This window comes from Dasypus novemcinctus, chromosome 23 (assembly GCF_030445035.2).
Source record: "Dasypus novemcinctus isolate mDasNov1 chromosome 23, mDasNov1.1.hap2, whole genome shotgun sequence".
Lineage (NCBI taxonomy): Eukaryota > Metazoa > Chordata > Mammalia > Cingulata > Dasypodidae > Dasypus > Dasypus novemcinctus.
The window spans coordinates 14,568,275-14,594,844 of NC_080695.1; the positions used below are offsets into that span (position 1 = coordinate 14,568,275).

At 41.9% G+C, this 26,570-nt stretch overlaps 1 protein-coding gene and 1 long non-coding RNA gene across 4 annotated transcripts in view; one reads left to right on the forward strand and one right to left on the reverse strand.

The window, feature by feature from the left end:
• ZNF789 (zinc finger protein 789) lies at positions 1-12,654 on the forward strand. 3 transcript variants are annotated; one of them, XM_071211148.1, is made up of 6 exons: positions 115-290; positions 3,207-3,285; positions 3,527-3,751; positions 6,082-6,208; positions 8,547-8,660; positions 9,831-10,939. In XM_071211148.1, exons 4-6 carry the CDS (start codon positions 6,175-6,177, stop codon positions 10,835-10,837), a joined length of 1,155 nt encoding a protein of 384 aa, XP_071067249.1. In that variant the 5' UTR covers positions 115-290; positions 3,207-3,285; positions 3,527-3,751; positions 6,082-6,174; the 3' UTR covers positions 10,838-10,939. The 3 variants fall into 3 exon arrangements, with proteins under 3 accessions (XP_058141804.1, XP_012382291.2, XP_071067249.1); XM_058285821.2 differs by lacking the exon at positions 3,527-3,751 and having other exon boundaries at positions 1-290; positions 9,831-12,654; XM_012526837.4 differs by lacking the exons at positions 3,527-3,751; positions 8,547-8,660 and having other exon boundaries at positions 35-290; positions 9,831-12,654.
• Positions 10,418-26,570, reverse strand: part of LOC105746542 (uncharacterized) — a 21,408-nt gene continuing 5,255 nt past the window's right edge. The window contains exons 2-3 of the long non-coding RNA XR_001118871.4: positions 14,205-14,318; positions 10,418-10,746 (exon numbers count right to left, since the gene is read on the reverse strand). This is a non-coding gene — a long non-coding RNA (uncharacterized lncRNA). The remainder of the gene's footprint in view (positions 10,747-14,204; positions 14,319-26,570) is intronic.

Genomic DNA, 26,570 nt, shown 5'->3' on the forward strand with positions numbered 1-26,570 from the left:
GCCCGGCCGCGGCACTTACGGGCCTGACCAGAGAGTTGCAAGCCTCCGCTGTTCCTAGAGAGGCGGCGGGGAGCGCGGCGGGGGGCACGGAAAGTGGACCAAGGTTGAATCGGTGGTTCTTCCTCGTCCGCCACCTCAGGCGACCAGTTGGGGTTAAGGGCGGGGTCGACGACCGGACCTCAAGGCGGCCCAGGAACCGGGCGAACGCAAAAGGCCACCCTGAGGGCTCCCCGGAAGAGGCTGCGGCGGGGAAGAGGGGGAAGGAGGCACCGAGCAGGTGTGGGGAGAAGGTAACTGTCTGCCGGGAGCCGTGGGAGGCGTAACTCCGCCGGGCCTCCAGGGCCCCTTCCAGGGCCTTTACGGAAGGTCTTGAGGGCTGTGGCACGAGCTTTACAGTCTTTTTGGGGGGTGTCGCATCTTCAGCCTGGAAGAGGAACAAAGTCTTGCGAGTTCAACGCTGACTAATACTGTGGTTTGGTTATGGTTTGGTTTGTCCCTGAAGGAATTGCAGACTGAGCTGCAAGTAAACAAAAGCGTTTATTTGGGGTCCTAGAATTGCAATTTAAGGAGCACACGTTTGGGCAGCAACTCAAATTGTGTCCCGTTTTGCGTTTTTCAAGCAAGGTTTTTAAAGAAAAAGAGAAAAACTACATAAATTGTTAAGAATTATGATTGGTGGATATTTGAGACTTTCCAAATGTTCTTTAGGCGAGACAGTTTATTATTAGTTCTTTAACTGGCGGTTGGTTTCTGGTGTACAGGTGTGCTCAGTTTAGAGGTTTGTGGAAAGGAAACACTTGGAATGGGTCGATTCTCATGCCCCTCCAGTAGCCATGGGAAGAAAAGAACCGACTTTAAGCCTCCTTTCAATTTGTGTGTCTCCTAAGATATGTCAAGTCGAATAAAATAGCCACCTGCATTGGGCATTGCAGGCGAGACAGGGGACTTTCCAGAAAACAAAAACAATTGACCACGGGGGGTTTCCAGAAAAACAAGTTATGCCAGGCAAAGTTGCAGATTAAGCAACACTTGACATCGAGCCAGTTTCCATTGAGTAGAGACAACCTATTAGAAATAGACAGATATGCCGCGCTGACCAGTGTCTGTGTGTCCCCTGCCTTGTAAGAGCCTCCTCTGTAAGGAGGTACTTTAATGTCCAGTAATCATTGTAACTTCTAATTGCCCTTAACCTGCTCACCATTTTGAGACTCTTACTCAACTTCCCCAGATCTTCCCTCCCTGCTCCAGCAGTTTTCTCTTTCCGTAAATCTGCAGCCTTGATTATATTGGTGACTTTGTTTCTTTTGACGGCTCTTTCTGGAATTTAGACTAATGGTCCCTTTTCTGCACCTAGGTAATATATTGAATGAGTGAATGATGTTATGTAATCAAAATGTATTTGGAATTTATCTGTAAGGGTTTTTGTTTTTTTTAAAAAAAAAAAAGGGAAGGAAACCCACAAATAAATTAACAGCATGTATCTTTGTGTGTGTAGACTGAGTGGTTAATTCTTTTTTCTAATGTTACATGTAATTTTTATTGGACACAAACGACTTAATTTTTTTTTTCCTAAGCTGAACTGGTGCTAGCCCTAGGATCTCTGAATTTAAAACCTCCTGCAAGGAAAGTTAAAAGAAGCAGGCCTGGTTTACTTAAAGTTACTCTTCTCCAGGGGAGGCTGGCCCCCTGGTATAGAGCCTTGGATTAGCCTAGAGAACTGTTGTGCATGAAAAGTGTTGATTAAAGGTGCCATGCTATGCACTGGAGGCAACATGCCAGCCTGTGAGAACTGCTTAACTTAAATATCAAGATTTATGATGTGCACCTGGCCTTTGTGCTGGGGTCCTAAGGAGCAGCATGTGCCAGAGGGGCCAGCTTCCTATAATATAATAGCTCTGAAGCCTGAGGCCTGAGAGGGCTCTGTAGATGTGTCCCTACAGTTCCCAGATGAGAAAGTTCATGTTGTTACTGTTGTTGAATCATGTGAGTCTGTCTAGTGATCACTGAATTAGAGGGTGGCTGTGGGAACCCAAAACACCTCCCAAATCTGCTTGTTAGTGGGTGGGACAAGCAGTAGAGAAGGATTGGGGACACGCTGGCCTTTAAAGCTCTAAAAAAGAAATAGCCCTGTGGCATTACTTGAAGTGACCTTATTTCAGGTCATTACAGCCAGGCTTGAGGGAGGGGGGTCAGCTTGGAGATTAGTGTCTCTATGTCTTGCCAATTTGATGGTGTTTTAGTTTGCTAAAAGCTGCCAAAAGCAATATCCCAGAAATGGGTTGGCTTTTACAATGGGAGTTTATTGGCTTGCACCTTACAGTTATAAGGCACAGCTGCTGGTGATCCTGGACTCCTGTCACAATGGGAAGGCACAGGACAGTGTCTGCTGGTCTCTTCTCCTCAGGGCTCTTTTGCTTTCAACTTCTGGCTGCTCTACCTGTGGCTTTCTCAGTCTGTGGCTTTCTGTCTGTATTCATCCCATTTATAAAGGATTCTAGTAAGAGAATTAAGACCAACCCTGGGTCATGCCCTACTGAAATAATCTAATCAAAAGACCCCTAACTGAAGTAATTTAATCAAAAGGTCCCACCTATAATAGTTTCACACCCACAGGAAGGGATTAGCTCTAAGAATATGATCTTTTCTGGGGTCCATAAAAGCCTTATACTACCACATGTGGCTAATTTTATTTTCAAATGACAGGTGATGGGGGGGATAAAACCTATTTATTGTGTGTGTGAGTTTGTTTGATGAGAGTAAAGTAAGTTCATTGTAGAATCTGGAAAATACAGAAAAGCACAAGAAAATGAAGATCACCTTAGGGACTCTGCATAGAGTCCCTAAGATTAACAATATTGAACTTACATGACCTCCACGTGTATGATATGTAGCCTGACACCTTAGTAGCAGTCCTAAAATAGTTTTGACACTCAGCTGACACTGTACGGGGGCAGGGAGAGGGAACCATGGATTCACTAGGTTAAAAGCTTTGAAAATTGATCTAGCTTCAGAAATTCCTAAGAGGACTACTTTCCTACTTTTGTAACTCATTTTATCATATATTCCCAAACCAAGCACAATGGCTTTATATTAGCTTGGGTATTTGGGAGGAATTCCACTGTCAGTGGAATTCCACTGTCCCAGGTCTGCCAAGTGAGAGAGTTTCACGTGAGGGCTGGCCTTACTCCCTGTCTTTTCTCCTTCAGCTCAGCCTGAACATTGGAATCCTGTCCCACCTCAAAAGACCAGGCCATGGAAGCTGTGCACCCACCAGCCAGGTGGAAGGTGAGCTGTACTTCCTCTGCTTCCTCCCTTACAACCACTGCTGTCGGGGTAAGGCTATAACCCCTTTGTTCAGGTCAAGCCATCTGTATCACGGGGTTTTTGTTTGTTTGTTTGACCTCTTGGAACAATGTAAAGAGCATAGCCTGTGAAGTTAGGTTCAGATCCAGGTTGCTTTAGGCTGCTGAGCTGCCGAAAACACTATAACAGAAATGGGTTGGCTTCTACAATGGGGATTTATTAGCTTACAGTTCCGAGGCTGAGAAGAAGAGATGAGACCAGCAGATGCTGCCGTGTGCCTTGCCATGTGACAGAGGAGTCAAGGATCGCCAGCAGCAGATCTTCGGGAAGAACCATCTTGGCCCAGAGAGAGTTTGACCATGTGGCTCCAGTGTGTCCCCATTGTCTGAGGGATTGAAGCTCCATCTCCACCCTCTCCCCAACAGCCAAAGAATGTGCACAAAGCAGCGTACGGTGCTTTCGTTCCACCATCCTTCTGTACATGCTGTTCTCTCTGTCAATAGGCAAAATCACCTGCTCATCTTTTAACACTCACCTAAAAAATCATTTCTGAAATCTCTGACTTTCCTGAATTGAGTTGATTAGATTCCTCCTTCCTGTGCTTCCCAGTAGGCAGTCAGTGGGAGGCTTAGAAGAACAGCTCCAGAGGAATGGCTGGGGGGGGGGGGGGAGGGAGGGGAGGCAGGTGCAGTGAGGAAAGAGGAGAGAGTAGGAGCAAGACGGAAGGAGGGAGCAAGGATTGTCTTTTTTTTTTTAAGGTACATGAGATCTGAGCGTTCTTGTAGGCTCAGGGTTAGTGGAGAGGGGAAAGAGGGCAAATATGTAGGAAAGGAAGTCCTTTGGAGCAAGAGCCTGGAGGAAATGTGAGAGGATGAAGTCAAAGAGAGGAGGAGGGAGTGCCAGGAGAAGGGAAAAGCTTTTTTCTGAGAAGGAGGGGTGTAAGTAAAAACAGAGGTGAAACCCAGGGGAGTGGCAGGAAAGTGAGGGAACTAGAGAGTGTGTCTGAGGGCTGTTTTCTGGGAAGAGCTGGTGGTGCCTTCTGGGGGGGGGGGGGAGGGGAATGGGGCTGAGCAACTTGGCCTGGACCCGATTACCTCTTGGTGTCACCCATCTGCCTGAAGCCACTGTGGTTGTGCAGGCTGTGCACTGAGTGGGTCTGGGGCGCCCTCCAAGCAGAGTTGGGCGGGGCCCAGTCATGGGTAGCTCTTTCCTGCTACCTGAAGTTGTTTGGCTATGTTACCCGCTGGCACACAGCACAAAAGCTGTCACATGGGCCCTCAGTAAAGGCTTACTGAAGGAACAATGGGTTTTGAGGAATGTGGAGAGCAGATGCACTGAGCAACCCTAAGGGCTCCTTAACAGCACCTTTGCAGAGCCAGGTCTAGGGGGATGCAGCCCAAGTGTTCCCCCAGTGCTTGTTAACCTTCTTGTAGGTAACAGAGAATGCAGGTGGGTGGCAAGGTCAAGTTGAGGAGATGGCAGAGCAAGTCTGGTCAAAGGAGGGACATCAGGGTGATGGCAAGAGGGAGTCTGAAACCATAGCTATAGAAGTCAGGGTTGAGAGGAAGGAAAGAAAGGCCTGAGATTTGGGAGATTCTGGTTTTGTCTGCAGAGCAGAGCTACTTGAAGCTTCTCAGGATAGGGGTGGATGTTTCCAATTACGGCTCAATTAAGCAATAGATAATTTTTACCCTTTTTCTGCACAAAATAACTCTAAACGATGTAATATACTACAAGAGAAGGGAGAGTGTTGTACAGCAAGCCTCAGCTCCAGAGGCGGCACTTGCACAACTGGGGCATCCCCATCTCAGCCCACATGAGTCAGGCACACCATTACCAAGATCCGCTTCTGGCTCCCCCATTGTGCTGGATGACGTTTGCCCCTCCAGATCCACTCTCCACCTCAGTCTGCACCCTGGGAGCTGACCTTGAAATCCAGTGTCCATGGGTTCCTTTGCCTCTGGCTTTTGGTTGGCTTCTAGCATGGGATGGAGGGGGACAGAAAGCAGGGGCAGGAAGGCAGGTGGTGGTTATTCCCACAGCGAGGCTGCAGGATGGCAGTGGCTGCCTTCTCAAAGGCCTCAGCTACAGTCCTGCACCCTTTCCATTGACATTTTGGTTGTCTCTGACCTTACTCCATCAGACCCAGTGTGTCATGCTTCAACATACCTTGGTGGTTTCCACGAAGCCTGTCCATTCCTTTGTACATATTCTCACACTAACCTGTCCTTAGCTATCTCATCTGTGTGTGCCGTCTGTTTCCTATGGGTACCTGATAGACGCATGCAGTCTGCACCCTTCCAGTTGCAGATTTTATTACTCTCAACTCACTTGCCCATTCTTTATATATCTAATGTAGACGTATATTATCTGTAAAAAAGTAATATTTTATGGAGCAGGGTGGGCAGAGTGGGCTGCACCTGTTCATGAAGTTTTACTGGAACAGCCATGCCCATCTGTCTTCCTGTGGCTGCTTCTGCACTGCAACAGCAGAGTTGAATAGCTGCAGCAGAGACAAAACGGCCTGCAGAGCCAAAAATATTTACTATTTGGCCAGCCCTTTACAGTAAGAGTTCGTCAACCTGTGGAACAGAAGGCAGAATGTGCCTGGCTTTAGAGTCAAAAGTTGTGAGTTGATTCCTGAAATCACTACTTATTGATAAAGTGACTTGGCCAAGTCCCTTTACCTCATCAAACTTCAGTTTCCTCACCTATAGAATAATAACTCCCACAGTTACTGTAAGAATCAAAGTTGTAATTAACTTTTTTTCCCCCCAGGAGTTGCTGTCATTTGAGGACATAGCTTTGTACTTCAGCAGAGATGAGTGGGAAAATCTTGACTGGGCCCAGAAGCACCTCTACCGAGATGTGATGCTGGAGAATTATAAAAACATGATCTTGTTGGGTAATGACTTGGTCTTAGGTTTTGGCTTTGTTTGTGTTTTGAGTATCTCCTCATATCCTCAGCCTCCTATCTGCAATTCCAAAATCAGAAAAAACTCAGAACACCAGAAATATTTTTATAATTCATTTGGCTACAAAACCTGACCTGAAATCATCAGGTGTCAAACCCTGATTTCATCTGACATGACACTATTCCTAATCCTTTTTTTCCCACTTGGTGTGCATATCTGTATATTTAGTTTCAGAAATGTCAATGTGATTGGGGATGCAGGTCCAGATCCTATTCGGGGAGTTATGTAATATAAGTTTTCTAAAATCTAGCCTAATTCTGAATCCTGAAACACACCTGTGTTTCAGATAAGGGGTTGTGGATCTTGGTTATGAATAGTTGCGTTTTATTTTAGAGTTCAGAGACTCTTAATCTGTTCTTTGCCGCCACCCTCACCCCATCTTCCCCATCTGTATGATCTCTAGCACTTGTAAAGATCATGGCCAATTTTGATTCCAAAGGCTAGCTTCTCTTAAAAAATCTCTTTTGCTTTCTTCTATCTGGAAATGAGCGAATTCCTTGTTTGCAACATCAGTGGATGCCCAGGAAGTCATTCTTAACTTCATTTCTGAACCTTCAGTGCTTCCATCTTCCCAGGAGCCTCCCTTTGTCTTATTCCAAGCGCTGTCTCCTACTATGGGAGAGGTAAAGACGCAGGAATACTTTTCTTTCTGGGGCCACACGTTTGACCCCGCTTCCCACCCCGCTAACATTCCTTGCACAGTCTTGACCACCTCTTGTGGGATTGTCTACACACCTCTGGTTTTTGTAATGTTAACTGTCTTTTTAAAAGCCTTACAAGAGTATAATTAAATATATGGAAGGTACAGAAGAGTATGAAGGGAGGGGAAAACATACCCGGGTAACACTGTTAATTAGAATTTCTTCTAGGCTTGGGTCCTATGTTTTTAAAAAACGTAGCTGAGCATATTCTATATATAATTCTGTAATCCCTTTTATTTTTTTAAAGATTTCTTTCTTTCCCCTTCCCCACCCCCCCCCCACCCCTAGTTGTCTGCTGTGTCCATTCACTGTGTGTTCTTCTGTGTCTGCCTATATTCTAGTCAGCAGCACCCAGAATCCGTGCCTCTTTTTTGTTGTGTCATCTTGCTGTATCAGCTCTCCATGTGTGCGGCGCCACTCCTGGGCAGGCTGCACATTTTTTTCGCACTGGGCGGCTCTCCTTACTGGGTGCACTCCTTGCTCATGGGGCTCCCCTATGCGGGAGACACCCCTGTGTGGCACATCATTCCTTGCGCACATCAGCACTGCGCATGGGCCAGCTCATCACATGGGTCAAGAGGCCCGGGGTTTGAACCTTGGACCTCCCCACGTGGTAGGCAGATGCCCTATCCATTGGGCCAAACCTACTTCCCTGTAATCCCTTTTAAACTTCATACTGATGCATCATAAATAGTGATCATAATATAATTCCATTGTGTGATCCATAGTAGTGAATCATTTTTCCATTTTGGTACTTTTAGCTTGGCTTTGTTTTTGTTTGTTTGCTTGCTTGCATGCAGGTTTATCATTTTCTATATTATGATGTTCCGATGGACATTTCTTACCATAAACCTTTAAATACATTTCTAATTATTCTCCAAAATACCTTCCCAGAACTGAAATATTTGAATTAAAGGTTATGAGCACTTTAAGGTCTTACACATACACATATTACCAAATAATTTTTCAAGAAAATTTGTACTTTTTAATATATCAAATATCTATATTTGAGAATGCATCTGTTACTCTCTTATTATTTATTAAAATAATACATACTTATTATAGAAACTTTGGAAAATACATCAATGAATAAAATAGAAATTAAAAATCATCTGCAGGTCCCCCACCCAGAAATAACCACTATTAATATTTTAGTTTACTGTTTTCTAGTCTTTTCTTATATAATCATATCGTTTTTTAGAACAAAATTTTGATCATGCTATATATGAGGTTTGTGTTCTGCTTTCTAATACATAGGGAGCTTTTTCCTATTTTAATATTCTTTGAAAACCTGAGTTTTTAATACCTGCCTAACGCATACCTTCATTGTGTTAACTTGTTATACTTTATTTAGTCCTTCCCCTAAGAGTGAAGGTTTCAGGTCCAAGGGTACAAATATTATTCAGGTTTCAATAAAGGTTGCCATGTGTCTGCAGAGGCTGTGCCAATTTCTAGTCTCACCAGCCCTCTCTGCTTATCACTGTGACCGAAGGGGTTTAGACTGAGCTCTGGGATGTCTGTCTGCGACTCACTAACTGCCGCATCCCGTTTACTTCCCCATGGGTAGGATTTCACTTTCCCAAACCTGAGGTCATCTCTCAGCTGGAGCACTGGGAAGAGTCATGGATGCTGGATCTGCCGAGAGCTGGGAATAGGAAGGCTTCCGGTAGTGCTTGCCCAGGTGGGTGAGGAGGAGGGCCAAATGAAAATGGCGACAAGGAAGGGAAGTCCCGCTCGTGAAGCCCGTTCCGTACACCAGGCACCAAGTCAGGCGTGGGGCACATATTCTATCATTCATCCTCCTGCCCTGGGAAGGTAGCAGGTGTGAGCATCTCCCCCATTCTCCAGCGAGGGAAACTACAAGTGTAAGGTTTCTGGCACACAGCTGGTAGGTTGACAGAGTTGGGATTTGATTTCAAGTCTCTCCAAAGCCCATCATCTTTTTGTTGCAGTAAACTGCTTCTCTGAAGTAGCTGGTCTAGTGTTTCTGAGCGACGGCACTCCTGCCATCCTAGGAACTCCTTTACTCTCATTACTTATCTCTTGTTACCTTGCTTTCATTTGGTTTGTCATACTCCCTTGGGGTTCCTGTTTTGCCCTACTGATTTTGTCCTTCTTGCCCCTTCTCCCCTTTTCACCTCCTTTACTCCAGGGTTTCTCAAGCTCAGCAGTACTGACATTTTGGGATAGAAAATTCCCTTTTGTGGGGGCTGTCCTGTGCATTATAGGATGTTAGCAGCATCCCTGGCCTTGACCCACTAGATGCCAGGAGCATACCCCCACCCCCCACTGTAATAATCAAAAATGTCTCCACACACTGCCAAATGTCCCCTGGGGAACAAAAATGCCCCCCGTTGAGAAGCACTTCTCTGTTCAGTTGACTTTTGTACCTACTGCTTTGGTTCTATCCTATACTTTTCTATCCTATACTTTCTCCATTTTTAAGGAACATTTTCACCCAGAATTATTAAAAACGTACTTATCTAGAAAGTGTAAAATGCTTCCTTTCCTACACTGATGTGACACTGCTGATACATATCAGCAGGGCGCAGCCTGAGGGTGAATGGCTTTTCCAATAATGGAATGGATCTCTTCTGTTCTCACATTCCCTGGCACACACTCTTGTGCATTCTCTAGTTGATTAGTTGATGTCAAAAGCTTTCTGTTGTTAAGAGTACTATGAAATTCACCATTTGGCCTCTTTAGAATAATGATGTAATAAAGTGAGCATGTCTTAGTTTCGTTTGATTGTCTTTTGTTGCAAACAACTGGCTTCTCGGTTTTGTTTCTTTGTTTTTTTTTTCTTTCTGCAGTGCATGGTTCATTTATCTATTTTCTTCTCTTTGCCTAGGTTCTGAAGCCAGATGCATAATGAAAAAGCTAACTCCAGAGCAGAAAATTTCTGAAGAAACAGAATCATATAAGATAACAGTGGTAAAGCAGAAAAGGACCAGGAGATCTTCAGGAAAATTATTTGCATGTCAGGAATTTGTGGACAATTCCAGGCTTGCATTCCCTGCTGGTGGTGATGAATGTAACAAGGGCTTCCTTCAAAACCTGAACCTACCTCAAGATCAGAATCCTCAAAGAAGGGAGAAATGGGGCAGATATGACAATTACAGGAAACCCTTTAATCAGAGATCCTTGCTTTTGAGGCATAAGCAAATTCTTAAAAAATCTTATGAATGCAGTGAATGTGGAAGAGTCATGAGACGTAAGGCAAATTTTATTCGCCATCAAAGAATTCACTCTTCAGAGAATCCCTTTGAGTGTAACATATGTGGACAAGCCTTCAAACAGAAGTCGGTTCTTATTGCCCATAAACAGTGTCACCCGCAAAAAAATCCATATAAATGTCATGACTGTGGAAAGTTTTTCCGTCAGTTCACCTATCTTGTTGACCATAAGAGGATTCATACCAAAGAAAAACCCTATAAATGTAGTGAATGTGACAAGATGTTTAGTCAGAATTCAACTCTTATTCGACATCAGTTAACCCATAGTGGAGAAAAACCCCATAAATGCCACAAATGTGGAAAAGCCTTTGGTCGGCATTCAACCCTTATGAGCCACCAACAAATTCACACTGAACAGCATACCCATAAATGTAGTGAATGTGGGCAGTCCTTTCGTCGGAATGTAGATCTTATTCAGCATCAAAGAACCCATACCAAGGAGGAATTCTTTCAATGTACAGAATGTGGGAAAACTTTTAGTTTCAAGACAAATCTTCATCGACATGAGGTCATTCACACTGGAGAGAGACCCTATAAATGTGACAAATGTGGAAAATCTTTCAGTTGGCGCACAAGCTTTATAAAGCATCAGGGTACTCACAGAGGGCAGGTATCTACATGACGTTAGTGAGGAACGCTACCATTTAAAGACCAGAACATACCACCATTGCAAGTATATATAACTTGTTTCCTAAAATGTAGTAATAATTTTAAAAAACTGAAATGGTGTTTGTTTCTGTTGGGAACCCTGTTTTTTTATATTTTAAAAAAATTTTTTAGGAGGCACTAGAAAGAGGACCTCATACATGTGAAGCAGGCACTCAAACACTGCGCTACACCCACTCCCCTGGGGACCCTCTTTTTATAGCTCACCTTCCTGCTATGGTCAAGAATTACTTCACAGAAAATGCAATAAATGTAATAGACTCCTTATGTCCAGTCTCACTTGAAGTCCCCTAGACCCTGATTGCCTCCACTCTGGTTAAAGCAGAAAGGAGGCACTTAGCTTTGTTCTGTGGTCTCCTGGGCTGGGGACCTTTTGGTGGATTGTGAATGATTTGAGAATGTCTCTCTTAGTTCATATAGAAGACATGATACTGCATGGACTCTTTTTTTTTTTTTTTTTTTTTTTTTTTAAGGAGGTAACGGGGATTGAAGCTGGGACTTCAAACGTTTGAAGCATATACTCAACCACCACTGAGCTATACCCATTCTTGCGTAGACTTCTAAAAACAGTATGAGGACTACACACTAGTAACTAGTGAGACATTAAGAATTACTAAGGGAAGTGGATTTGACCCAACGGATAGGGCATCCACCTACCACATGGGAGGTCCAGTGTCCAAACCCAGGGCCTCCTGATCCATGTGAAGAGCTGGCCCACGTGCAGAGCTGATGCACACATGGAGTGCTGTGCCACACAGGGGTGTCCCCCATGTAGGGGAGCCCCATGCACAAGGAGTGTGCCCTGTAAGGAGAGCTGCTTAGCACGAAAAAAGTGCAGCCTGCCCAGGAATGGTGCCACACACACAGCTGACGAAGCAAGATGATGCAACAAAAAGAAACAGATTCCCGGGACTGCTGAGAATGCAAGCAGACACAGAAGAAAATGCAGTGAGTGGACACAGAGAGCAGACAACTGGGGGGAGCAGGGAATGGGGAAGGGGAGAGATAAATCTTTAGAAAAAAAAAAGAATTACTAAAATGTATTCACAAAATCACCATGCTGCTAGGTTCTCCTGAGCATTCTAAGTCAATACTTGCAGCAGAGGCTGTTGGTGCCAGGCCCATCCCTCTGGCTTCCCCTCTTCTGTGTGCTTCCTCTGATGTACAGCAGTATCTCTTTTCCTGCAGGCTTTTTTTCTAAAACCATGAGAGGCCACTGCTTCTGCTCTGCAGCCTTCAATCACTGGTTAATGGGAATTCAAGTCTAAATACCAGATCACTCTCTTCCCTTGTGTACAGCATTTCTGAAGTACATTCTTACAACTTCTCAGAATTTCCTCCATGGGATTACACACATTCACCCACGGTGGCAGCTGCTTTACTGGCTGCTTTCCCTTTTCTGTGTCTTTCCTCCGGTCCTCCTACCACTATTTCCACCACCCACCTCCAATAAACTATTTGTGCTCAAAAGGTATTTCTAGTCCTGAAGGAGCAATAGCCCTTTTGTTTGCACAGTTACTCAGCATTGTCTTACAGGTTAAATAGATTGAGCTGTTTATATTTCCTACAGCTCACTAAAACAAGAAATCCATTTGAAATTATTCAGCATCCTTGACATCATCCTAGGTCTGCATTTATAAATTGCTGCTATTTAGACCCTCTCACATTACTCAAATCCTTTCTAGTTTCTTCTCGATTTTATTTCCTTGCCCCTACCTATTCAATGACTTCTTAGCCAGTATATATAAAAATAAAATATATATTTTAAAAGTTCCACTGAGAATGAAGAAAGCCCGTGGCAGCCCATATGACCAGGGAGTTTTACCTCTTGTAGGGGAGAACATGATTGGTGGCAGACTGTAAATTGTGTTCAAAATACATAATCAACGTTTTTATACTGGTTAGTATGAATTGGTGAGAAGAAAGGGTTGCCAAATTGTATTTTCCTAAGCAAAATGAAGTTAAGACTTCTGACTTGGGAGGAAATAAGCCAGTGAGAGAGAAGTCCTGCTGAAAAAACCCTGGGGAGATTGGGACCTGTGAAAACAGGTCCAGGCCTGAGTACACAGGAGGGTGCCTCAGGCTGTGACGCCTAATTCTGCCTGGATGATGCCCAAGCCTCCAGCTCTCCAGAGATAGGAAGGGGCACAGCTAAGTTAGCGTCCAGAAATAACAGACACACCTACCACCAGCCATATCTGTCCAAAGGGCAAAAATATCTAGAGCTACACTGTTGAGTATGGCAGCCAGTAGCCATACGAGGTCTTTTGAAATAAAACTAATTAAAATTAAAGTTCCTCAGCCAAAAGTCATATTTCAAGATCAGCACAGATACAGATAGAGAACATTCCCTTCATCACAGAAAAGTATTGGACAGTCCAGGCAGACAGACCCTAAGGGCTTTCTGCTGAGAAAAAAAGAGTAGGAAAATGGGAGCTTGTATTTGGTACCATTTCTCTATTTCCAAATAAATAGACCTCTTTTCCCGCTATAAAATTGCCCCCCATGGGGAGTAGATGTAGCTGAGTAGTTGAGTGCCCGCTTCTCATGTATGAGGTCCCGGATTTAATCTCCGGTACCTCCTAAAAAAAAAAAGTAAAAAAGATAAAATTGATTCTCCCCCCCCCCCCCCCCCCCCCCCCCCCCCCCCCCCCCCCGCATAGAATATTTGATTCCCTGAATTCCTGGGACACAGAGTGTGGCAGGATGAGGGGGATGCAGGTGGGCAAGGAAACGTGAATAGGTTGGTCTGGAAGACTTGTCATAGACCTGCTTTTGGAGAAACATGTCAGCAGTTCAGGTGCTCCTAAGGAGCCTCTGCCTCAAAAGAGTCCAGGGTGCCAGGCTAGTTTTCCTGCCTTCCCCAAAAAAGTCTAGACAGGTGCCAAGCCCAGGGTCAGATTAGCAATGCCAATGTCAATATATGTTCATGTTTGCAAACCTTTAGCCAATGGCAAGAGCTCCAAACTAGCTTTCCAGAGAAGGAAACCAAGAAAAGATGCTCAAGTTTCGGCTTTCCTAAAGGAGGAGGACGACCTCCCTCCAAAGGTTCTCAATTGGCTAATGGACTGGACCTACTGTCCTCCATGCCTGGACAGACTCAGCAACCATTAGCTCAGTGTAAGTGTGTCTCCTGTTGGAAGCCACCTGGCATCTACAATGTGCAATTCCACTGGACTAAGGTAGGGAATGGGATTTAAATGCTTCATTTTCACATATTTCTATACACTTGTGTTACAGTTAATTAACCATAAAAGGTCATTTGTTGGAACATGGTCTTATTTTACATGACTATTATGCAGCTCAGACCATCAGCAACTCACCGTGAGAGTTTTGACAGTACCTGAATTGGTACTGGGCTTGTTCAAGTCCATGTTCAAATGCAGCTTTCATCTCAAAGTCCAAGATGTCGTCTTCATTTGTCTATATTTCTCCAACTGATAGAAATTAGGAAGAGGGGAATTAGGAGGCAGATGATTACAAAGCAAAAATACTACATGAAATTCTACAGTAAATTGTAAAACAGAATGGCAATATATAATTTTTTCAGATAAGCCCTTTGACCTTTTTTCTGTTAAATTCTTTGCTAATTATTTGTGTCATTGTTATAAATTTCCCCATTTCCTTTTCAACTGCATATTCCTAATATAGTGAATTAGTACTGATATTTCTATTTTGAAATAATTTAAACTTGCAGAAAAGTAACGTCATACAGAGAACTTCCATGTACTCTACATAGAGACACCACATTTAATATTTGCCACATTTCTCTTTCTCTAAGGAATTACCTTATAGCACTTTAAGGTGGTGGACTTGGCCCATTAGGGCATCCGTGTACCACAAGGGAGGTCCATGATTCAAACCCCAGGCCTCCTTGATCTGGGTGGAGCTGGGCCATGTGCAGTGCTGATGCACGCAAGGAGTGCCGTGCCACGCAGCAGTATCCCCCACGTAGGGAAGCCTCACGTGCAAGGAGTGCACTCCTTAAGGACAGCCGCCCAGCGCAAAAGAAAGTGCAGCCTGCCTAAGAATGGCGCTGCCCACACAGAGAGCTGACACAACAAGGTGACGCAACAAAAACACAGATTCCCGTGCCACTGACAACAACAGAAGCGGACAAAGAAGACACAGCCAATAGACACAGAGAAGAGACAACTGGCGCAGGGGGATGGGGAGGGGAGAGAAATAAATCTTTTTAAAAAATTATAGCACTTTAAATTAATTGGATCTACATGTATGAACATAATTCAGTATAAAAATAGCACATCTAGCTGCAAAATGGTATTCAGAGTATAATATACTCCACATAAAATTACCTGCCATGCTAATACATCTTTTATGGATGTAAGATTGTATAATTAAAATACAAAAGGAGGAATCAAGATGGTAGAGTGAGACACTTCAGGGCTCCATTCCCCTTACAGAAGCTTTGAACAACCAGCAAGAACTGGCAGAAAACACCTAAAGGACTGCACTAACAGCTCACTCTGTTAAAGGACATCCAGCACCAAATCAGGAAAAAGGCTTCTTAACAGTGGTAAGACCTCTTGGTGCCCTGGCTGTCCCCCCCCCCCCCCCGCCCCCACTGGCTCAGTGTAGAGCTGGCCCATGCTCCCAGTGCAGATACTTGGTCTTGGTTCTGGAGGGAGCAGAGTAACCCCCATATCCAGCATGGGAGCATGTCTTTTTGGGTCAATCTGTCTGGTGGTGGTCTGAGGGGTATGTGTGATTTAGAACTTTACAAACTCCATAAAATCATGTTCTTAAAGCTAATCCATTCCTGTGGGTATAAACCGATTTTAAATAGGTTACTTCAGTTAAGGCATGGTCCAGGGTGGGTCTTAATCCTCATACTGGAGTCCTTTATAAATGGGATGAATACAGACAAAGTCATGGAAGCAAGAAGCTGGAAGCAAGGAAATGCAGAAGAGAAGGGAGAGACCAGCATACACCACTATGTGCCTTGTCATGTAACAGAGGAGTCCAGAATTGCTGGCAGCTGGTCTTCGGGGAAAAAGCACCACCTGATGATGCCTTGATTTAAACATTTTCACAGTCTCAAAACTGTAAGCTTATAAACAAACAAATTCCAATTATTAAAAGCCAATCCAGGGGAGTGGGTGTAGCTCAGTACATAAGTGCCTGCATCGCATATACAAGGTCCCAGGTCCAATCCCCAGTACCTACTAAAAAAAAAAAAAGCCAGCCCAGGGACAAGGGCAAGAGCAACAGAATACAAAGCTCCAAAAGTTAGCTCATTCTCCAGTGCAGTTAGCAATCATCCAGACCTATCTAAACCACCTGTTTGGGGGTCTCAGGAGACCAGAAGAGCATCCTGCAACATCCTTAGAAGAATGAAGGAGAAGACTGCCATGTGTGGTGAAGATTCATGAGTAGAGCCCTCCATGCCATAGAGACCAGTGCCCATCCCCCACAGACAAGCAAGATGCCTCCTCAGAAACTATTCCCTGGCTGGAGCTGGAAGCTCTGTTTTCCAAAAAGTGGGGAGGAAAAAATGGGCACTGATTTCAGCTACTGATTAATAACTGGCTCAAATCCAGTCCTAAATACACGTAAAGTTTTAAACTATCCAAGTTGGAAAGAGGCCCGTGGCCTCCATTTTAACTCCACCTCTGGCATGAGGGGAGGTGGGGCTGATTGAAAATCACACTGATGGTAGGGACCAGCTTCTTTTTACCTAGGTCAGATTGCTGCTGTAGCCTGGGCTCCAATCCCACCTCCAGCAGGAACCTGGGGGGATCTGCACCAGCCTCTCCAGGCAACTGTACTCACTTTCAGCTTACACAGAAAAGACTGTTGTGCACACCTGTGGCCCCATCCCCACCCCTGACAGGCCAGGATGAGGAACAGTGCTTCCTCAGCCTCTCTGGGCAACTGCAGTCACTTTTGGCCCACATGGACAAGGTTGTTGTACACACTTGTGGCTCTATCCCCAGCCCTGGCAAGGGAAGAGGGGGACCTGTGCTTCATGCATCTCTCTGGGCAACTACAGACAGTTCTGGCCTTTACACCTTTAATTACTGCACACAGCTACGGCTCTGCCCCCACCCCTGACAGGGGAGAAGTGTGGGCGAAACCTCATCAGTTCCTGGGCAACAAGGACAGCTTACAGTACCAACTTCATCCTCAGCTCCCACTCAGCCTCCAGCAAGGAAGAAAGGGCAATAAACAGATGAAAAGGAGCTGTAAAAAGAGATAAGAAGCACAGCACACTCCAATCTGAAAAGATCTAAACTGACCTACTCTGAGCATATCCCAACCGGAATGTCAAATGCCAAAGATAAAAAGAGAATTCTGAAAGCAGCAAGAGAAAAGCAATTCTTCACATTAGCATATAAAGTGCTAATTCCTCATCAGAAACCATGGAGACAAGATGACAGTGGTATATTTAAGATATGGAAAAAAAAAAACTTCCCACCAAAAATATTATATCCAGCAAGACTGTCTTTCAAAAATGAGGGCAAGTTTAAAATGTTCACAGATAAACAGAAACTGAGAGAGTTTGTAACCAGGAGACCAGCTTTGCAGGAAATACTAAAGGGAGTGCTACAGCATAAAAAGAAAAGACAAGTGAGAGGGGCTTGGAAGAGAGTCTAGAAATAAAGATTATATCGGTAAAAGTAACTAAGAGTGTAAAAAGAGTGGTGAAAATAAGATATGACAGATAAAACCCAAAAGTCAAAATGGGTGAAGAACTGCCTTTATAGTAATAACATTGAATGTTAATGGATTAAACTACGCGATCAACAGATACAGACTGGAAGAACTTATAAGAAATATGAGCCATCTATATGCCATCTACAAAAGACTCACCTTAGACCCAGGGATACAAAGAGATTGAAAATGAAAGGCTGACATTCCACACATGCAGTAACAAAAAAAAAAAAAAAAAAAAGCTGGAGTAGTTATAATTATATTGGATGAAATAGACTTTAAAAGCAAAGCTGTTATTTGAGACAAGGAAGGACATTATATATTAATAATCATAAATGTATATGCACCTAATGAGGATGCCCCAATTACATGAGGCCAATACTACCAAAACTGAAGGGAAAAGTAGATGTCTCTGGAATAATAGTTGGATACTTCAACACACCACTCTCATCATAGGACAAAATATCTGGGCAGAGGATCAATAAACAGAAAGCTTGAATATGATAAATGAACCTAATAGACATACATAACATTGTTGTACCCCAAAACAGCCTGATATACATTCTTCGCAAGGGCTCATGGATCTTTCTCCATGACAGACCATATGTTGGATTATAAAACACCTCTCAACAAATTTAAAAAGATGAAAATTATACAAAGCACTTTTTCTGATTATAATGGAATAAAGCTGGATATCAACAACAGGCAGAAAAAGGGAAAATTCACAAATACATGGAGATTAGACAACACACTCTTAAATATTCAGTGCATCAAAGAAGAAATTGCAAGAGAAATCAGAAATATCTCAAAATGAATGAAAATGAAAACACAACATATCAAAACCTATGGGATGCAACAAAGGAAGTGCTGACAGGGAAATTTATAGCCCTTAATGCTTACATTAAAAAAGAATAAGGAAGCGGATGTGCCTCAACCAGTTGGGTGCCCACCTACCATATGGGAGGTCCTGGGGACGGATCCCGGTGCCTCCTAAAAGAAGACAAGCAGATGCCACCCTAGCCACAAAAAGCTAGATGCTGCCCCCACTGCAACAAGCCTAGGCACCGCCCCTGCCAAAACAAGCTAGATACCACCCCTGTGGCAATGAGCTAGACACCATCCTTGCTGCAACATGCTAGACACTGCCTCCACTACAACGAGTAGATGCCACAAGCCAGCAGACACTGCAGCCTACAGGGAGTGATGTGACCTCAAGTCGTTTGGCACTCACCTCTCATGTGGGAGGTCCTGAGTTTGGTTCCCGGTGCCTCCTGGAGAAGGTGAGCAAACAATGAGCAAACAGAAGAAAGAATCATTTGGGGGAGGAAGGGACAAACAAAGAAAAAAAAAGTAAATAAATAAATTTTTTAAGAAAGAAGAAGAGCTAAAATCAATGCTCTAACTACACAACTGGAGGAATTAGAAAAAGAACAGCAAACTATTTCCCATGCAAGCAGAAGGAATGAAATAACTAAGATCAGAGCAGAAATAAATGAAGCTGAAAACAAACAATACAGAGAATTAACAAAACCAAAAGTTGGTTCTTCAAGGTCAACAAAATTGACAAGCCCTTAGCTAGAACAACAACCAAAAGAGAGAAAGAGAGGCAAATAAAATGGGGATATTACTACTGACCACAGAGAAATACAAGAGATTGTAAGAGGATACTATGAACAACTATACACCAACAAACTAGACAACACAAATGAAATGGGCAAATTCCTAGGAACACACGAACAAATTATACTGACCTTAGAAGAAATAGAAGACTTCAATAACCAATTACAAGTAAAGAGATTGAAACAGTCACCAAAAACCTCTCCAAAATGAAAACCCCCGGACCAGATGGCTTCATGGGTGAATTCTACCAATCATTCAAAGAAGATTTAATACCAACCTTATTCAAACTTTTCCAAAAACTTTGCTCTTCACAGATGATATGATCCTATACCAAGATAGTCATGAAAAAATCTATAACAAAGGTAGTAAAGCTAATCAACAAATTCAGCATAGTGGCAGCATACAAAATTAATAGGCAAATATCAGTAGTGTTTCTACATATTAGTAATGAGCAATCAGAGGAGGAAGTCAGGAAAAAAATTCCATTTACAATAGTGACTAAAAGAATAAAATATTTAGAAGTAAACTTAACCAAGGATGTAAATGACATGTATTCAGAAAACTACAAAACATTCTAAAAGAAATCAAAGACCTAAATAAATGAAAGAACATTCTGTGTTCATGGATTGGACAACTATCATTAAGATGTCAATTCTACCCAAATTGATAAATAGATTCAAAGCAATCCTGATAAAAATTCCAACAGCCTTTTTAAAGAAATGGAAAAGTGAATTACAAATTTATTTGGAAGGGTAAGGAGCCCCAAATAGCCAGAAAAACCTTAAAAAGGAAGAACAAAGTTGGAAGACTTTCGCTTCTGGATTTTAAATATTACTTAGCTACAGTGGTAAAAAAACAATATAGTACTGGCATAAAGACAGACATATAGCCCAATGGAACTGAAATGATTGTTTAGAAACAAACCCTCATATCTATGATCAAGTGATTTTTGACAAGGTTGTCAAGCCCAGCCAGCTGGGGAAGAACAGTCTATTCAACAAATGGTACTGGAGAGAACTGGATATCCATATGCAAATGAAAGAGGATCCCTATCTCATACCTTACACAAAAATTGACTCAAAATGCATCAAAGACCTATATATAAAAGCTAGAACCATAAAACTTCTAGAAGAAAATGTAGGGATACATCTTCGAGACCTGGTGGTAGGTGAAGGTTTCAAACCTAAATACTTTTGTGCTTAAAAGGACTCTGTCAAGAAGGTGAAAAGACAGCCTCTTCAACAGGAGAGAATATTTGGAAACCACATATCCAATAGGGGTTTGATTTCCATACTATATCAAGAGATGATACAACTAAATGATAAAAGAGCAAGCAATCCAATTATAAAATGGAAAAAAGACTTAGACATTTTTCCAAAGAGGAAATACAAATGGCGAAAGGCACATGAAAAAATGTTCAATAACACTAGCTATTAGGGAAATTCAAATCAAAACCGGAATGAGATACCAGCTCACACATCATAGGATGGCCATTATTTTAAAAAATCAGAAAACTATAAGTGCTAGAGAAGATATAAAGAAATAGGAATACTCCTTCACTGTTGGTGGGCATGTAGAACGGTGCAGCCTCTGTGGAAGACAGTTTGGTGTTTCCTCAGGGAGCTAAATATTGAACTGCCATATGATCTGACAATCCCCTACTAGGAATATACCCAGAAAAACTGAAAACAGGGACACAAACACATTTACATACTGATTTTATAGCAGCATTATTCACAATTTCCAAAAGATGGAAACAACCCAAGTGTCCATCAACCAATGAATAGATTCATAAAATGTGGTATATACATATGATGAAATACTATGTTACTGTAAGAACAAATGAAATTGAAACACATATGACAACATGGATGAATCTTGAGTACATTATGCTGACCAAAATAAGCCAGACCAAAAGGACAAATTCTATGATCTCACTAATATAAACTATATAAAAAGAATAAACACCCAGAAAAATCTACTTGGGGGGAGGGGTAAGGGGAGAGAAATAAATACATTAAATAAATAAATCTAAAAAAAAAGAAGTTTTGCAAAGGAGACGAGAGCCTTGAAGATGAGGAGTATAGTGGTCGGCCACAGGAAGTTGACAATGACTAATTGAGAGCAATCGTCTAAGCTGATCCTCTTAAACGACATGAGAAGTTGCTGAAGAACTCAACGTCAATCATTCTACGGTCATTCAGCATTTGAAGCAAATCGGAAAGGTGAAAAAGCTCTATAAGTGGGAGCCTCATAAGCTGACCAAAATTTTAAAAACTCATTGTGAAGTGTTGACTTCTTATTCTCAGCAATAATGAACCATTTCTCAATTGGATTGTGACAAGTGATGAAAAGTGGATTTTATACGACAACCAGCAAAAACCAGACGCTCCAAAGCACTTCCCAAAGCCAAACTTGCACAAAAAAATGTCATGGTTACTGTTTGGTGGTCTGCTGATGGTCTGATCCACTACAGCTTTCTGAGTCCTGGCGAAACCATTACATCTGAGAAGTATGCTCAACAAATCGATGAAATGCACTGAAAACTGCAACACCTGCAGCCGGCATTGGTCAACAAAAGGGGCCCAATCTTCTCCATGACAATGCCCGACCACACTTCGCACAACCAACCTTTCCAAAGTTGAACAAATTGGGCTATGAAGTTTTGCCTCATTCATCATATTCACCTGACCTCTCCCCAAACAACTACCACTTCTTCAAACATCTCAACAATTTTTTGCAGGGAAAATGCTTCCACAACCAGCAGGATGCAGAAAATGCTTTCCAAGAGTTCACTGAATCCTGAAGCACAGATTTCTATGCTACAGGAATAAACAAACTTATTTCTCGTTGGCAAAATATGTTGATTGTAATGGTTCCTATTTTGATTAATAAAGATGTGTTTGAGTCTAGTTATACTGATGTAAAATTCACCGTCCAAAATTGCAATTCTTTTGCACCAACTAGTATGTCACTATTATAAGATAGCAAAAATATGGTGATGGATGGGAAAAATACAATTAATGTAATTTAAGGACTATAATTAACAGCAATATTTTAATATTCTTGCATTAATAGCAAAGACATGAATATACACACATCCAAGATACTCAATGAACTCCAAACAGGATAAACATGAATAGACTCCCTCTGCAACATATTATAATCAAAATGTTGAATGCCAAAGTTAAAGAGATTTCTTATTACTAAAAGGAAAGCTAAAAAATATAACACAGGACTGTATAATTAGTGAAACCCCACGTGAAAATACAAATATGGGTAATATTGCATATATAAGATTGTTTTTACAAACTATAAATACAAATAAACTAGAGAGATGGAAACAGAATAGCAGCTATGTACGGAAGGGGAAGCATAGAGAGACTGAGAGGTGATGAGTTTTTTTTGCTGTTCATTTGTTTTTTTTTATTATTATTATTATTGGAATAATGAAAATGCTCTAATATGATTGAGGTGATGAATGCACAACGATGTGATTATAAAAACTACCACTGATTATACACTTTGGATAGATGTATACTTAATTAATATGTACCAATAAAATTGATTTGTTAAAGAGATTTCTGAAAGCCACAAGAATCAACGTTTCACATACAAAGGAGTCCCAGTAAAATTAAGTGCCAGTTTTTCATCAGAAACCATGGAGGCAGACAGCAATGGGATGACAGACTTAAAGTGCTGAGTGCAAAAAATTACCAACCAAGAATTCTATATTCAGCAAAATGGTCTTTCAAAAATGAGGGAGAAGTAAAAAGGACTGTAAGAGAACACTATATATATGAACAGCTGTATGCTAATATAGTAGATAACCTAGATTTAATGGACAAATTTCTAGAAACACACAAACTACCCACCCTAACTCAAGAAGAACTAGAAGATCTCAACAAACAATTAACTAGTAAAGAGAGAGAATCAGTAATCAAAAACTTCCCAAAAAAGAAAGCCCAGGACCAGATGGCTTCACAGGGGAATTTTACCAAACATTCCAAGAATTAAACTCTTCCAAAATACTGAAGAGGAGGCAACACTCCCTAATTCATCCTATGTGGCAACATCATTCTCTTACCAAAGCCATATAAAGATAACTCGAGAAATGAAAGTACAAACCAATCTCTTCTTTTTTAAGGTTTTTTTATTTATTTATTTCTCCCCAGCCCTTTGTTGTTTGCACTTGTGTCTGTTCGTCTTCCTTGTTTCTTTAGGAGGCACCGGGAACCAAACCTGGGATCTCCGATATGGGAGGGAAGCACCTAATCACCTGAGTCACCTCCATTCCCTGCTTTGTTGTAGCTCTCATTGTACTTTTCTTCTTGTGTCTCTTGTTGTGTCAGCTTGCTGTGCCTGCCCATCATGCCAGCTCACTGTCTTCTTTAGGAGACAGTGGGAACCGATCCAGGGACCTCCCGTGTGGTAGGCAAGGAGCTCAATTGCTTGAGCCACATCCACCTCCCCAATATCTCTTATGAATTATCAATCTGCCAGCAAATTACTAGCAAATCAAATTGAATAGCACCAAGAATTATACACCATGATCAAGTGGGATTTATCCTAGGGACGTAAGGGTGGGTCAACATAAGGAAATCAATTAATGTGACACAGCACATTAACAAAATGAAGGAAAAAAACATTATCGTCTCAATTATGAGAAAGGGCATTTGACAAAATCTAGCACCCTTACTTGATAAAAACACTTAGCAAACTAGGAATAGAAGGAAACATCCTCAACATGATAAAGAGCATATATGAAAAACACACAGCTAATATCATACTCAATGGTGAAAATCTGAAGTCTTTCCCTCTAAGATCAGGAACAAGACAAGGATATTATTCAACATTGTAGTGGAAACTCTAGCCAGAGAAATGAGCCAAGAAAAAGAAATAAAAGGCATCCAAATTGGAAAGAAAGAAGTAAAACTTACCCTATTTGCAGATGGCATGGTTCTATGAACAGAAAATCCTGAAAAATCTACAACAAAGCTCCTAGGGCTAATAAATGAATTCAGCAAAGTGATGGGAATACTAGATAAACACCAAAAAAGTCAGCAGGTTTCTATATACTAATAATGAACAATGAGAAAAAGAAATCAAGAGGAAAATTCCATTTACAATAGCAACTAAAAGAATCAAATATCTACGAATAAATCTAACCAAGGATGTAAAGGACTTGTACACAGAAAACTAAAAAATATTGTTAAAAGAAATCAAAGAAGACATAAATAAGTGGAAGGATATTGCATATTCATGGATTGGAAGACCGAATATTGTTCAGATATCAATTCTACCAAAATCAAATTAGATTCAATGCAATCCTAACAACTTTCTTTGCAGAAATGGAAAAGTCAATCATAAAATTTATATGGAAGGGTTAGGGGCCCCAAATAGCCAAAGCCATCTTGGAAAAAAAAGAATGATGTTGGAAAACTCACACTTCTCGATCTTGAAACTTATTACAAAGCCACAATAATCAAGTCAGCATGGTACTGGTAAAAGGACACACATATAGATCAATGAAATTGAATTGAGAGCTCAGAAATCAACCCTCACATTTATGACTGATTTTTTTTTTTTAGGCAAACGTACATTTATTATGTCTGCAGAGGTAAGGAGCAAAGGTAAGTCCAGTGATTCAGATCCGATTCCCTGTGCTGCTGTTTCAATTTTGCTTTGTTACTACTTAAAATTTGCTTTGATTATGCAATAGCTTTTATGCTTATGGATGAACACACATAGATGATTATATAATTGTATGATTAGTATGTTCAGGAAATCACATTTGCACATACACTGCATAATCAAAAAAGGAGTGGATAATTCCACCCCTGTGAGGACAGCAAGGGGCTTCTGTGCAGGTCCCGCCAATTGGTTGAAGCTGGTTTTCATACTTCATTGCTTCAACAAGATATTCTTTTTGCTTTTATTTTTTATTATCGTTTTTTTTTTTAAAGATACATAGATCACACAAAATGTTACATTAAAAAATATAATAGAGGAAGCGACTGTGGCTCAATCAGCTGGGCTCCCACCTACCATACGGGAGGCACTGGGTTCACATCCTGGGGCCTCCCTGAGAAGGCAGACTCACCCACACACTGCGGAGAGCCACCCGGCTCACAGGCGCTGCACAGTGCCACCCAGCCCACAGGTGCTGCAGAGAGCCACCTCAGCAAGGTGACACAAAAAAAGCAGGGAGACAAGCAAAAATACAGAAGAGCGCTCAACAAATGGACACAGAGAGCAGACAACAAGCAAGCCACAAGGGGGGAGGGGAAATAAAATAAATAAATACAGACACAGAAGAACGAACAGGGAATGGACACAGAAAGCAGACAGCATGCAAAAAGCCACAGGGGGGGTATTACAAAATATTTATATATATATAAATAATATATATAATATATATATATGAGGGAAGCAGAATTGGCTCAAATGGTAGAGCATCCGCCTACCACATGGGAGGTTCAGGGTTCAAACCCAGGGCCTCCTGACATGTGTGGTGAACTGGACCACATGCAGTGCTGATGCATGCAAGGAATGCCATGCTACGCAGGGATGTCCCCCGCATAGGGGAGCCCCACGCGCAAGGTGCACGCCCAATAAGGAGAGCTGCCCAAGGCAGAAAAAGTGCAGCCTGCCCAGGAGTGGCACCCCACACAGAGAGAGCTGACGGAGCAAGATGACGCAACAAAAAGAGACACAGATTCCCGGTGCCACTGACGAGAATGCAGGCAGACACAGAAGAACACACAGCAAATGGACACAGAGAACAGACAATGAGGGGGGGCAGGGGAGAAAAATGAATTTTAAAAATCAGTTCAAAATGGATTGAAGACCAAAATTTAAGAGTCAGAACTATAAAACTCCTAAAAGACAGTGTAGGGAAGTATCTTCAGGATCTTAGGCATTAGTTTCTTAGATATTACACCCAAAGAATAAGCAACAAAATTAAAAAATAAAAGAGATTTCATCAAAATTAGAAACTTTTGTGCATCAAAGGATTGTATCATGAAAATAAAATGACAACTTATACAATGGGGGAAATATTTTGAAATAATATATCCAATTAGGGTTTAATATTCAGGATATATAAAGAAATCCTTCAACTCAACCACAAAAAGAATAACAATCAAATTTTTAAGATGGGGAAAATACTTGAATAGACATTTCTCCAAAGAAGATACACAAAAGATCAAAAAGCACATGAAAAGATGCTCAGAATCAGTAGACATCAGGGAAATGCAAATCAAAACCACAATGAGATACTATTCACATGCACCAGAATGACAAATATTAAGAAAATGGAAAATGGCAAGTGTTGGAGAGGATGTGGAGAAACAGGAACACTCATTCATTGCTGGTGTCAATGTAAAACGGTG

What these genes read in the sequence shown, in the direction of transcription:
- ZNF789 (XM_058285821.2), top strand. Translation starts at nt 3,253, where the DNA reads ATGGAAGCTGTGCACCCACCAGCCAGGTGGAAG. An exon ending in ACCCACCAGCCAGGTGGAAG is followed by an intron (nt 3,286 to 6,081) that starts GTGAGCTGTACT and finishes TTTTCCCCCCAG; the next exon opens with GAGTTGCTGTCATTTGAGGA. An exon ending in TTCCGGTAGTGCTTGCCCAG is followed by an intron (nt 8,661 to 9,830) that starts GTGGGTGAGGAG and finishes CTCTTTGCCTAG; the next exon opens with GTTCTGAAGCCAGATGCATA.